The 12,375-nt window shown below is 41.7% G+C and overlaps 1 protein-coding gene across 1 annotated transcript in view; it reads left to right on the forward strand.

Moving 5' to 3' along the window:
• Window positions 1–831: 831 nt before the first annotated feature.
• Window positions 832–12,375, forward strand: part of MSRA (methionine sulfoxide reductase A) — a 232,551-nt gene continuing 221,007 nt past the window's right edge. Inside the window, exon 1 of the mRNA XM_057378335.1 lies at window positions 832–1,016. Within this exon, the coding sequence (XP_057234318.1) occupies window positions 878–1,016 (139 nt within the window). The 5' untranslated portion in view covers window positions 832–877. The remainder of the gene's footprint in view (window positions 1,017–12,375) is intronic.

Raw genomic sequence — 12,375 nt, forward strand, 5'->3', positions numbered from 1 at the left:
TTTTTCACAATCAACCAAAAGAATTTTTCAGTAAATTAACRTCACATCCTTTGTATAATCCAGTGGAAGGTGTCCCTGGAACRAGATGAACTTTAAGGTCCCTTTCAACSCAAATCATTCTGTGATTGTATGACTACATGCTGTACTACCCCCAGAACCACAGCGAGTATATTCCACAAGCACTCACACTCTGCTCACTTCTTGTTTTTTTCTTGTATTTTTATTGCAAACATAGGTGCAGATACCTCTTCCTGGAGATGTTACTTGAAGAATCTTCRYTGAAAAAWCACTCWGCAAAATYGGGATGATACAGTAYATTGGCTAARCATAACACARGAGAGTGYAGTGTGAATCAACAACTAGAAAGGCTACGGAAAAAAAATTAAATTCATGTATTATTTGGGATTGGAATGAGATAAGCTTAAGTATCCCTTCCAACCCAAACCATTCTGTGATTACTGTACAAATAAAGCACWTTACTGCATGAAAGGCATGTATAGCCTGTTTTCCTAAATGTGTGGGCAAAATCCCCTGTAAAACCGGGACCACAAGCCGGAGGGTGGATGTGACACGGGTGAGGACATGAGGTGGGTGCAATATGGACCACATGAGGGTTCCCAAAGCATTGGGAACAACACCACGGGCAGACTTCTGAGCAAGCAGCATTCCGAAGAGATACTTGCAGGAACACGGCGCAGCGGGCAGAGCCCATGGGAAGGGATATTTTAGGATAAAGATCACGGAGGGCACTCAGGGGGTGCCCTTGAAGGACCCCCGAGGCAGCGGAGCGGAATCGCGCTTTCGCCGCCGCCCGGCAGGGGGCGCTCTCCCCGCCCCTCCCTCCCTCCCCGGGGCTCCCTCACCCCCTCAGCGGGCGATGCCGCCGCGCCACCGCCACCTCCTGCTCTTCCTCCGCGCCCTCCACGGCTCCGCCTCCAGCATGGGCGACTCAAACTCCCGCCTGCCGCAGGCGAGCGAAGCGCTGCCCGGAAGAACCCAGGGCATGGCGGTGCCAGGTAGGGGCTGACTCCCTTACCCTTCCCTTTCCCTATTCCCGCCCCGCCGCCGCCGCCTCAGCCGCGCGCCCCTTCCCCCGCCCTGCGCTGCGCGTGCGCGGTGCCCTCGCGGCGGGGGCGGGGCCGCTGCGGCGCGTGCGCGCTGAGGGGCGGGGAAGGAACATGGCGGCCGGGGGCGCGTCCTGTGGAAGGGTGGCTGGGGACAGGGACGGGGGGGGTGAATGTCCCTTGAAGGAGTTTGTGTCGTGATTTACTCGCGCTGTGATTTGTTTTTGATTGACGGGTTGTTGGAGCAGCCAGCGAGCGCGGCCTTGTGTTTGCCCAGAGAAGCTGTGGCTGCCCCGTGTTCAGGGGAAGTGTTCAGGGCCAGGTTGGACGGGGCTTGGAGCAACCTGGGATAGTGGAAAGTGTCCCTGCACACGGCAGGGGGGTTGGAACTGGATAAGCAGAAAGATCCGTTCCACCCAAGCCATCCTGTGATTATTTTCTATAATTTCTCTTGAGCATATACGAGTTTTCTGTTTAATTCTTACTGGAGGCAGCAGTAGGGTTTTCAACAGATTTTTCTAGCCATTAGTTTTTTTGTTGAATAATAATAATAATACGTAAAAGCATAACATGTGGTGTATTTTCTTTGGGTGTTCTAGAGAGAAATTCTTCCCTATGAGGGTTGAGAGGCCCTGGCACAGGGTGCCCAGAGAAGCTGTGGCTGCCCCTGGATCCCTGGAAGTGTTCAAGGCCAGGCTGGATGGGGATTGGAGCAGCCTGGGATAGTGAAAGGTGTCCCTGCCCATGGCAGGGAGTGGGACTGGATGAGCTTTAAGGCTCCTTTTGACCCAAACTATTCTGTAATTCTGTTTGAGAAGTRTTTTTAAATTCCTACTGATTCTTCCTGTGATTTTGTTCCAGTAGGTGTGTGCTGTCAGGTAAGCAAAGTAGCAACCCAGAATGAAGAAATTTAGTTTCTGACAGCTGTCATAGGGACTGAAAGCATTCCAAGACGACTGTCAGTGCTGTTCAGTAGGAATTTTAGTGACACTAAGGTGCTCTAGCTCATGTATGTGATAATACATATGTAAGGTATTCATTGAACTCATGGTGTTATTTGAATGTATCTTTGCTCCAGACTCCTATGGACCCTAACAAAGCATGCAAATTTAGAGCATAAAATGAATATTTAAACACATTAAGTGCCTAAGTGCTGCTGGAAGAATTGTAAATGGGTGATGGTATAAGCCAGTGTTCAAGACAATAAAATCTTGCATTGTAGAAATACTTGGCAAAAAGCTGAAGGTAGTGGTGAAATTAAAAGTAGCAGGGAGAATATTTTGTGTGATGTGGAGTAAACAGTCTCAAAGTGGGGGTGCATAGGTGGGGTTTGTGCCATATAAAGCCATGTGTGTTTATAGAGATAACACCAAGAGTAACACATTATCTGGGTTAAAGTGGTACTTCCACTGCCCCAAAGACTGGGCAGAAGACACACTGMCACCATTTTATGCTGAGTAACTGCACAGGTAGAATAATTCAGTGCTGCTGTACAAAAAGCATACAAATTTTAAAAATGTTTTTCAATGACTAAATGTGGTGTAATGTGTTTAGTAACAGTATGGACCTCCAGTGAACTGTCAAAATAAGATGTAAATTGTTAAAGAAAGAATGGCAGCCAAAATTTGAGGTTGATGATCAACTCAGCTATTAACCCTTGAGACCTTTGCTGTGTTGTTAATGTCTCTTCTGAATTAATCAGATTTGGGCCTGGTATTACAGGTGAATTCTTGCCAGTACAGCATAGAAAAGAGGGATTTTTCCTAATTCTGTTGTCCAGAGTCACAGTTTGCTTTCTCTGCACTGAGAGCACATTGAACCTGGCATCTACAGGACCACAGCTCCTTCCCAGCAGCTCTGAGATCATCTTGCTCTTTTTGTTGACCTCCCTGAGGTTTCTGTTGGTGTAGAGCTGGAATTTTTCCAGGTCTCCTCAGATAAATCTCTGCTGTTTGTCGTGCCCGTTCTCGCTGTGTGTTTAACGCTGCCCTCAGATTTGCTGWGCATGTTTTCTGTCACATCACTCATGTTGCTGTTTCAGATATTGAATGATTCTGGCCCCAGCAGCAGCCCCTGGGGTCACCTGCTGCACACCAGACATCAAGGTATTGATCCCTGCCTTCAKAGGCTGCTGGTCCTGCTGATTTTTGATGTGCAGGCTGTTTCTCCAGCCAGGACTTTCTCAGCTTCCACAGCAAGTGCTGTAGGACAGAGTGTCAGAGCCCTGCTGAAGTCAACATAGGCTACAGCCACTGCTCTGCCTTCATCTGCAGAGCCATCATTTCAGCCTAAAAAGGCAGCTCAGCTGATCAAGCTCARTTTTCCTTTGGTAAATATGTTGGTTATTCCTGATTACTTTCTTGTTCCCTCTGTTTGGAAATAATTTCTAAGAGGACACACTCCGTCATCTCTCCTGGGGCTGAACTGAAGCTGAGCATCCTATATCACCTCAATTTTTTTTCCTTTCTTAAAAATGGCTGTTACTGTAGCTCAAAAAATCATCATCAGAGATCCCCAATCACTGTGGTTTTTCATTATTTCTGATCTGTCACAGTGTTCTGATGGCCACGCCAGCAAACTTGCCTTCCAGCTCTGGAAAAGCTCCTCATGACTCCTTGGATTTAAGCACATTTAGCTTCTTTAAGTAGCCATAACCCATTTTTCCTCACATTGTTTGCTACTTTTCTTTCTGACTGTACCGGTGCCTGGAGAGGTTTTGAAGCAGTTGTTTGGGGAGGCTTGTACAAAAGAGGTTTTGAGGACTTCAGTCTTTTCTGTACACACTTGTAGGCTGTCTTCTGTATTCATCRATGCACCTTGATTCTTTCTGACCTTGTTTTTTACTCCTGTAATTTTTGTGGATTCATTTCTTATTGCCATTTATGGCCCCAGCTGGTTTGAATTCCTGCTTTGGCCTCTCTGATTTTGTGCCTGAATGCTGAGGTGGTGCTTTTCTATGCCTCCCTTTGTTGATAGATTCGGTCTCTGCATTGTAGTCCATGAAGCAGCTCTGTGTTTCTGATGAAGTTTCCACTTTTTCTACGTGGTGTTTTGCTCCTTAACTCTCTTAAAAAGTTTTTATCAAAATTCAGACCAGCCTGAAGGGCCTTTTCTCCCTCTGGCAGCTTCCRAGAGACTTCTGCCTCTCARGGGCTGCAGCTCCTCCTGAGGGACAGCAGAGGGGCAGCTCTGAACTCTGCTCTCAGTGACCAGGGACAGGACCAAGGAGAGGGCTGKAGCTGTGTCAGGATAAGTTTAGGTTGGATTTTAGGAAAAAGTTCTTCTTCCAGAGGGTGTCTGGGCACTGAACAGCTCCCCAGGGAATGGGCACGGCCCAAAGCTGCCAGAGCTCCAGGAGTGTTTGGAAAACGCTCTCAGGGATGCACAGGGTGGGATTGTTGGGGTGCTTCTGCAAGGCCGGGAGTTGATGATCCTTGTGGGTCCCTTCCTGCTCAGGAGATKCTGTGATTCCGTGATAAATCCCTATATAACCCAGAGTCCGAGTTTTGAAAGTTGAAAATGCTAAATCTGTTCACTTTCCTGGCCTTTCTTTGGGTAACTTTACTTTAACCTCCCTTTAGTAAACTTCACTTACTCTTTCTGTAAGCAAGCTGAGTTTATGTATTAATTTAATAGTCTGGGTTCTAGACCTTGTTGTGTTGTTTCCTTTCTTTGCAGCAGAGCATCTGCATTCATTTTTAAAAAAGATTTCTTTCATATTTTTGTATATTGGAGCAATATGATATTGGGCTTTATAGTAAAAACACACCTTAATTATTTATTGCATCTGCTTTTCTAGTGCRACTCTGCTTTTCAGARTTAATTKTAGTTTGATTGCTGCTGAAACATGKCTGTGTTTTCTGAATGTSTGAGGATGTATTCCTTACACTATTTAACGAACTATTTTATTATATGACAGTGGTAGGAACACTTTATTTTATAACTGAGTCAAGGAGCCCCATGAATGTAGAGATTGAATAACATATATATGTATATATATGTATATGTATATTTATATAGACACACAATGTTTTTCTGCTAGATATCCTGAGGTAGCAGCATGTAATAAATTAAAAGAATAAATTAAAATATTTTTTTCTATTGTTTTCCTATTCCAATGAGCAGTGTCAGAAAATATCTTCTTGCACATCTGTAGTGGGTTGACTTTTTTGAGGCAGAGGAAGTCCAGCTCATGGGTAGAGAGCCTTAGGATTGTTTAAACCCATTWAGCTTCTTAGCTTTGTATCTAAAGATTAATAGAGTAGTAATTACAAATGTGAAGGAGGTCATGGTGAATTTTAGTCTGACCTTCTGTGTAAAAAGAAGCACAGCATTGCCATGAATTAATTCTCRCTTGAATCAGATCACACTCCTTAAAGAAAACATTGATTAAAGATGTCATTTGACAGAGGATTCACATACTCTCCCTGTTAGCCTTTTTTTACCATTCTTAAGACACTGAACAGAAATTATGTGGTTGGTCAAACCAATGGCCTGTGGTCTGGTACTTCCATTTGTCTCACCACCATSCTCACCATTAAACTATATCCTCAAAATAAGGAATAAAATGAAAAAAAATACTTATTTCCTTTAATGGTTAAAAAAGTTTTTAATCTTGGGCAAATAAAAAAATTTTTCAGACATGAATTTAGTATCACTGTATTTTACGTCTGAAATAAAGACTCTTGAATGAGATTATACCTGAGGACAAAACTTCAAAGGAAATACGGTTTGTCTTAAGATTTAGGAGGATTGGTTTCTTCAAGTTTGCTGCCACTTCTTTGACCTGGTACAGAATTCTACATATTAACTGGTTACCCATTTTTATTGAGTTTTTATGAAATATGGGTCAAAAAAGTGAGACTTGACTTCCATTGCAGTTCAGTGGAGTGTGTTGAGTAACAATGTCATATATGGTTTAGCACTTTCCAAGTTGCAATTTACCTTTCCAACTCAGAAGAGTTAATTACTTATTTCTCCATTCTAGGACACAATCTTTGCCTCAAACACACTCAAGCCATCAATTTCCATAAATTATTAAATTTCATTACAATTTTGTTGTGTATACAAGATTGAAAGCAGTTTGTACAGCAGAAAAGCACCTCACCTCAGTGGTTGTTTATTATCTGGAAAAACTTCTCAAATTTATGGTTACAGCTTCTTTACAGGTACACCCAGGATGAATTTCCTTGGAAATCCTGCCTGACAAGGCTTTTTCTAGTTTTTTTTTTTTTTTCTTGTGCACTTTACCAGGTTACATTTACACACTAAGCACCTCCTTTTCAAGCCAACTGTCCAGCTGTAAATACTGTGCTGTTGTTGGAAAAATAGGAATTCTTTTAACTCCCTCATTGCATTTTGCGTTTTGGAAGGTGCTGTAAGGACAAGCACAGCTTAAGTCAGTATAAAGGGATTTCTTTTATTGTTGTTTGCATGTGCTTTATTACTCTTGGCAGCTGGGAAACAACAACCCAAAGGAAGTTAACAGGCACACAGGATGGTGGGGAGATGGAAAACATAYAGGAAATATGTTTAGAGAGCTGCACATCCAGCTGCCAAATGCTGCTCCTCAGGTAACCACCCTGATGGAATAACACTSCCTGATCACCTCCCACTACATCCCGAGAGGAATGGTGACATCATTCATCACTAAACCCCTCAAAAAWTTTTTAAAAAATGAAAAATTTGCTGTTGTTTGAGTCCCTGGAGCTCCTGGAGCTCTGCTTAGCATGCGGCTCACAGCCGGGGGGTGCGGAGGAAGCGCTCCCGGGGCTTCTCCTGGCAACAGCCCGGGTTGCTGGGAGACAGCGTTGCCTAAATGGGGAGAAACTTTACCCAACTGGCAGCCTCTTGCATGCAAATGAGGCTTGGTGGAGGCTTCTCGTGCTGATGCTGTAATTTCCCTCTCTGAAATGGAAAAGGAATCCAGAGGATCCTTTATTCACGGGGTTGTGTGTGGATGCTGCTCTGAGGGATCAAAGTTGTGGAATAAAAGGGGATAATTATTTCTGGTGAAAGGTAATTTTGGTACACAGGCTTCAGGAGCTTCTTGTTGCCGCTGATTTGGAAAGGGATATAAATGTGTGAATTTGCCAAATTTGGGGTGTTAAATGAATTTGTCAATTAAAGACAAGGTTAGATTTACTCAGGTTATTTTTTCTAGCTAGAGAATATTTTATACAATGTTGTCTGAGTCCTGGACTTTGGACTCTTTTAGCTGATTTATCTTTATTTATCTTCAGTGCAGGAATGATGTTGACTGGACATGTAGGTAAAGTTGTGCCCTGGATCCCACATGTTCCTCTCTAATCAATTCAGTGAATGTGTATCACAGAGACATAAAATTAGGGTGCTTTTCCTCTTTCCACAGCAGTAGGAGAGCGTGGGGCAAACTTTCCATTGCCCCAGGAACAGGGTGGGACAGAGCTCTAGAACAGGCTGAGATTGATGCTGCAGCAATACCCACAGTTGGGCTGTTACAGCTGAAACAGGCACTGGTGTGTTCAGTTCATCAAAAGACACTTAAAACAGGTAAATCATACCCAAAATGCTGTTTTCTTTCACTGGATGCAAGAGAGCCCAGTGACCATCTCACATGGAGGTGTCTTTGTGATAACCAGGTGTAGACAGAGTCCTGTCTTTGCTGTCTTATTGACCTATCCCTGTAGTTGATATTCAATGTAAAACCCTTAAAAGTTTTTTTGAGTTATTCCCATTGCCCAAGGCCAAAATCTTTATTTTTTTTTAACTTTGTACAGCAAATTCCAGCTCACAGAATCACAACTTTTTCCTTTCTGTAATTTTCCTGGTTCATGTTCATATASAATGTTGTCAATAATAAAGAATAGRATTTCCAAAGTCTGGTTATCCAAATGAGACTGAAATTGTTTACACATGGAACTGCAGAGGTGCAGCATCTTTAGTTCCCTCAGATCCCTCAAGGAGCTTTATTATTATTTATTATTTAAATARTAAAATTCCTCACCTTAATTGATTTGAGAGAAGATAAGCGCAGAATAGCCTTGAGGTAGATTTAAGTCTGCTTGAATATTTCAGGTACTAATTCCTGTGTCTTAGTCCTTTTGTGTTTCTTTGATGTACACTATATTTCCTTTTGATTTTTTTTCAGCTTTAAAAGCTTCTCTGGTTTAATTAATGTCTTCCTATCAAATTTATGCCTTCAAATTACAGTGGTGTACATTGCCTTAACTTCACGTTTATGTAATTTTGATTGGATTTATTTCTACTTTGCAACCATTGAATTATTTGGCTTATAATTTATTGTGTGATAGGCATTGTTTTATCTTTCCATGCTCATCTTTTAATTATTATGTATGGAATTTCAGTGGTATGGATACATTTGATTATTGCACTTACTTTGTCACAAATTTTTATGTGTATGAAACTTGCATTTAAATTTCCAGTACAATTAAAATAATGCACATAAATAAGTCCTTAGTACAAATCAGATAAAAACCTGTACAATAAAACCCATCACAACAGAGGGACGGTTATTGTAGTTTTTTATGTATTGCTCATAGTTAATTCTTACTGCAGATAATACAAAATTGGAATTAGTTGAGATGGTTTGGGTCATTGCTTTGAAGATTAAATCTTATTTTATATTGAGAAGTGTGACCAAGTAGATGATACCTTTATTTTTTACTGTAGGTTGGGTTTGKTTTTTCAGGAATTTGACTTTCTAGGAGTCTCCAGAGATGCTTTAAGGAATTGCCCACATTTCAGGAATGCCTGAGAAGCAGAATTCCAGCAGGAATTAATTTTTTTTATGTCCTTCAATGTGAGACAGAAATCCCTCATCTTGAGGATGTTTGTTTAGACTTGAGGACTTAGGGATTTGATGCCTGAGTCTCTGGCTCAGAACTTTTAGGAAACCAGTGAAGAATGAGAAGTGTTGTGCAAGAGATGGGAAGTGGAAGTGTCTTTGTGTGTCTTACATTCCCCATTCACTGTTCACAGGCTGAGAAATGCAGTTTTTTTTGGTTTATCAAACATTCAGCTCCTGAAAATTTCATCCCAGAATTCCAAAAGTGGGAGCAGGAGTCAGGGAAGTTGGGCATTGATGGCTGACCAGGCTGGATGAGAGAGGAGAGGGGTGACTGCACACAGCAGTGAATGACAGGGACTGGAACCTGTTTATGGCAGAGTGGGATCATAGGATAATCCTGGTTGGAAGAGACTTTGGGAATCATTGATTTATGGGATCAGATTGGCAGCTGATCTGCTCCTTTTGGAGAGAAAATGTCTGTAATCCTCACCTCCTCTCAAATGTTGAGCTTCCGTTTTAAAGAAGGGCAAAATTCCAAATCAGGGAATCAGTGCTGATTTCCTGATGCGATTGAACTAACTGCAATAAGATTTTCTCTAAGATCATTAGAATCAAAATAACTGCAGCAGAGGTAGCATTACTATATATAGGGTCTGTGTGGGTTATTTATATTTGTTTTATGTTCTTCCTTATGATTCTTCTTACCTAAACAGGGATGTGTAAACGTCCTTTTGCATTTACTGAGCTTGATCTGWTGCGTGCTGGGGAGCAGAGATAAAATCTCATCTTGAGGAGGTTGCACTTGGGCAACTTCTAATAAAATAAACTTCTCACAGAATAATAATGCTTCATTTCAGTMGGATCTTGAGTGACAGTTTTCCAAGTTACTCGGAAAGGGAACAGGAAAGGGAAGAAATGARCAGGGAAACCAAATGTGGATTATTAAGCAGAATGTATTAATATGTTCTAATATGTCCTTGTATRGAGAAAAGAAATAGAAATACTCGTAAGATGACCTAAAGATAAGTTTACAGTTGACTCTTAAGATACTAATTTCAGAACTTCAGAACCTTTTATAATAATTTTAGGATGTTCTGCTCCTCCTCCACTTTGTTAGCATTTCTCATAAATCCAGTCATAAATGGGAATAACTGCCCTGGAGTCCAGCTGTATCCTCTGAAGTGAATTAGCAGGACTGACAGCCCATCTGTTTGCCACATTCACTTCTTAAGTTCTGCTTCTGAAAAGTGTCATCTGATGTTGTTGACAGCTGAGCACAATTCCTGTTTAAAACCCATGTTTTGAGTACTGAAGGGATTTGGGGTAGGGCCTCACACCTCGTATCTTCCCACTGAGTGGCTGTAATGCATTTGTTTTCTTACTAGTTGTCTACACTCCTTGCTGTGTGATTTWATCTGGTCCCTTGTGCAATTCTTAGTCATCAAATTGCTTTTCAAACGACCTGAAAGATGCTGTCTTTTACTGGAGGAGGATCCCATCCCACTCAGGAAAAGCTGGATGCAGGCTAAGAGTGGGAATTGCAGATTACTTCTGTGACAGTGAACTTGCCCCTGGCTGGGGATGTGGAGATGATACAGATCATCCRTAAATCCTGAGAAAAATCCTGGGTCTGACCTTTCCCTGGCCAACCAGTACATTCCTCTGAAATTCCTAGATTTGGAACCGTTCCTAGTCATGAGTTGGACCCAGCACCATTTTTGGGATGTGGTGTGGCTGTGCCTGGGCTGAGGAAGCGGGTGCAGAGGATGGGATATGGAGGAGCCATCTGCAGGATTTGAGTGCCCCTCCATCCAGTCCTTGGTGGGGTGGAATTTCAGACTTCCACACTCACCCTTTCGCCTTAAGTAAGTCATTTTTCCCTAAGTCCTTATTTAAGGAGTCATCCTTGTGTTAAGCAGTTCACACACCAATTAAGACCAACTCAGTGGTTGAATTTGTTTACAACAATTAAAAGCAAACTTTCTGAGAGAGAGGCAAAAAAATAATCAAATGTATATTTKATCCATTTGGATACATGTGCACAGACGTTCCCAGTACTACTGTTGTGAAAATGTTAAATATTATAATAAATACTATTTATATTATGTAGTGGAAAATGAGGAAAAAAACCAGCACTCTGGGCTGATGGCTGGATGAAGAGGAGGAATTCTGAGATACTGATCTCTATAGAGCCATTTAAAATATCTAATTTGTAAAAATTAATTTATTGAACACAAAGCACTTTGTACTTGAATTTTGCAATAAAACCYCTTGCTTAGTGCAAAACAAAGAATATGTTCTTATTCCTCATACCTGGAATTATGAGAGCCTAACCTGACCAAATTTTGGATAAAGTCTCTTAGTTATTTGATTTTTTTAGAGACTCCATTTTCATAATTGAAGACATTTGGAAATTTCTAGCTACAAGTCTATTTTCACTTCACCAAGTTAAGTCTAAGTGGATTTTATTATGAGTAACTATTTCTACCTCAAGTTCTGTGCATTTATTTTTTGCGTTGCAATTGCTTTTCAAATGCCAGTCACCCCCGCTTGTGGAGCTGGGCTCCCAACATTTGGAATTTTTAAAAAAATATCTGTTTTTTTTCCTGAGAGCTAAAGGGAAATAATAAATGATTAAGGGTACCAGTGATATTTAAAAAATACCAGCTGGTTCTAAAGAAACTGTAGAAGAACACATTTAGTGGAGATTGACCCGTGGATTTGGAATTTCAAATAGGGGCAGAATGCCAGCACATGATGAGCAGTTGAAGGATAATCCCACAGTGATTTTAGGAAGTTGTTGACAGCTTCCCATAGAGTTTGGACTTGTCATTTATTTTCCTTGCAAAGCTGGAGGGCTCCATCCCACAGTGTGACAGTGCCAGCCCTAAACCYACCGGGCTCGTGGATCCGCTGCTTTGATTTTCACCTGGACTCAGTTCAGTTTCAGCTGAACTTCTGTTCCTGGGGCTGATGTTTTCCATGGCACAGGAAAGACCACAGTCAGGCATACACRATGTTGTCAAAATGATAAATGGTAAATGCAGGTGGAAAGGGGGGCAGCTACCAGGAGGAGACAGCCCATCCTGGACCAGAATTAATTGGGGACGTGCAAAACTGTGCAAAATTAGCCACCAAATGTGTTCCTGTATTGACTGAGCTTGGAATCTGCAGGACCTGAGGCCCTTGTAGCTCTAATCCTTCATATTCAAATTTTTCATACATTTATAGACCCTTTTTCTTATGTCCTTGTATATTTTTTCCATTTGATTTTGTTGATTCTTGGAATGTTGACTTCATCTCTTGCTGTCTTCCCCTGCCTCTCCTGGGTRGCTGCAGTATTCTTTTTTTCCTTCTTTCAAGATTTCTTCTCCTTTTATTGGTCTCTGTAATGTAATAGCTACAGTYRCTCACTTGAATGGTCTTAGAGCTTYCCCAGTGTTTGTCTTTTAAATAATAAACCCCAGAAAAGTGGAGAGTCAATAGGAAATTCCTTGTCATCGTCTCTGTATGAACAGCCCA

The sequence above is a fragment of the Malurus melanocephalus genome, unplaced genomic scaffold (assembly GCF_030028575.1).
Source record: "Malurus melanocephalus ecotype Western Australia unplaced genomic scaffold, MMel_1.1 scaffold_354, whole genome shotgun sequence".
NCBI classification, from domain to species: domain Eukaryota; kingdom Metazoa; phylum Chordata; class Aves; order Passeriformes; family Maluridae; genus Malurus; species Malurus melanocephalus.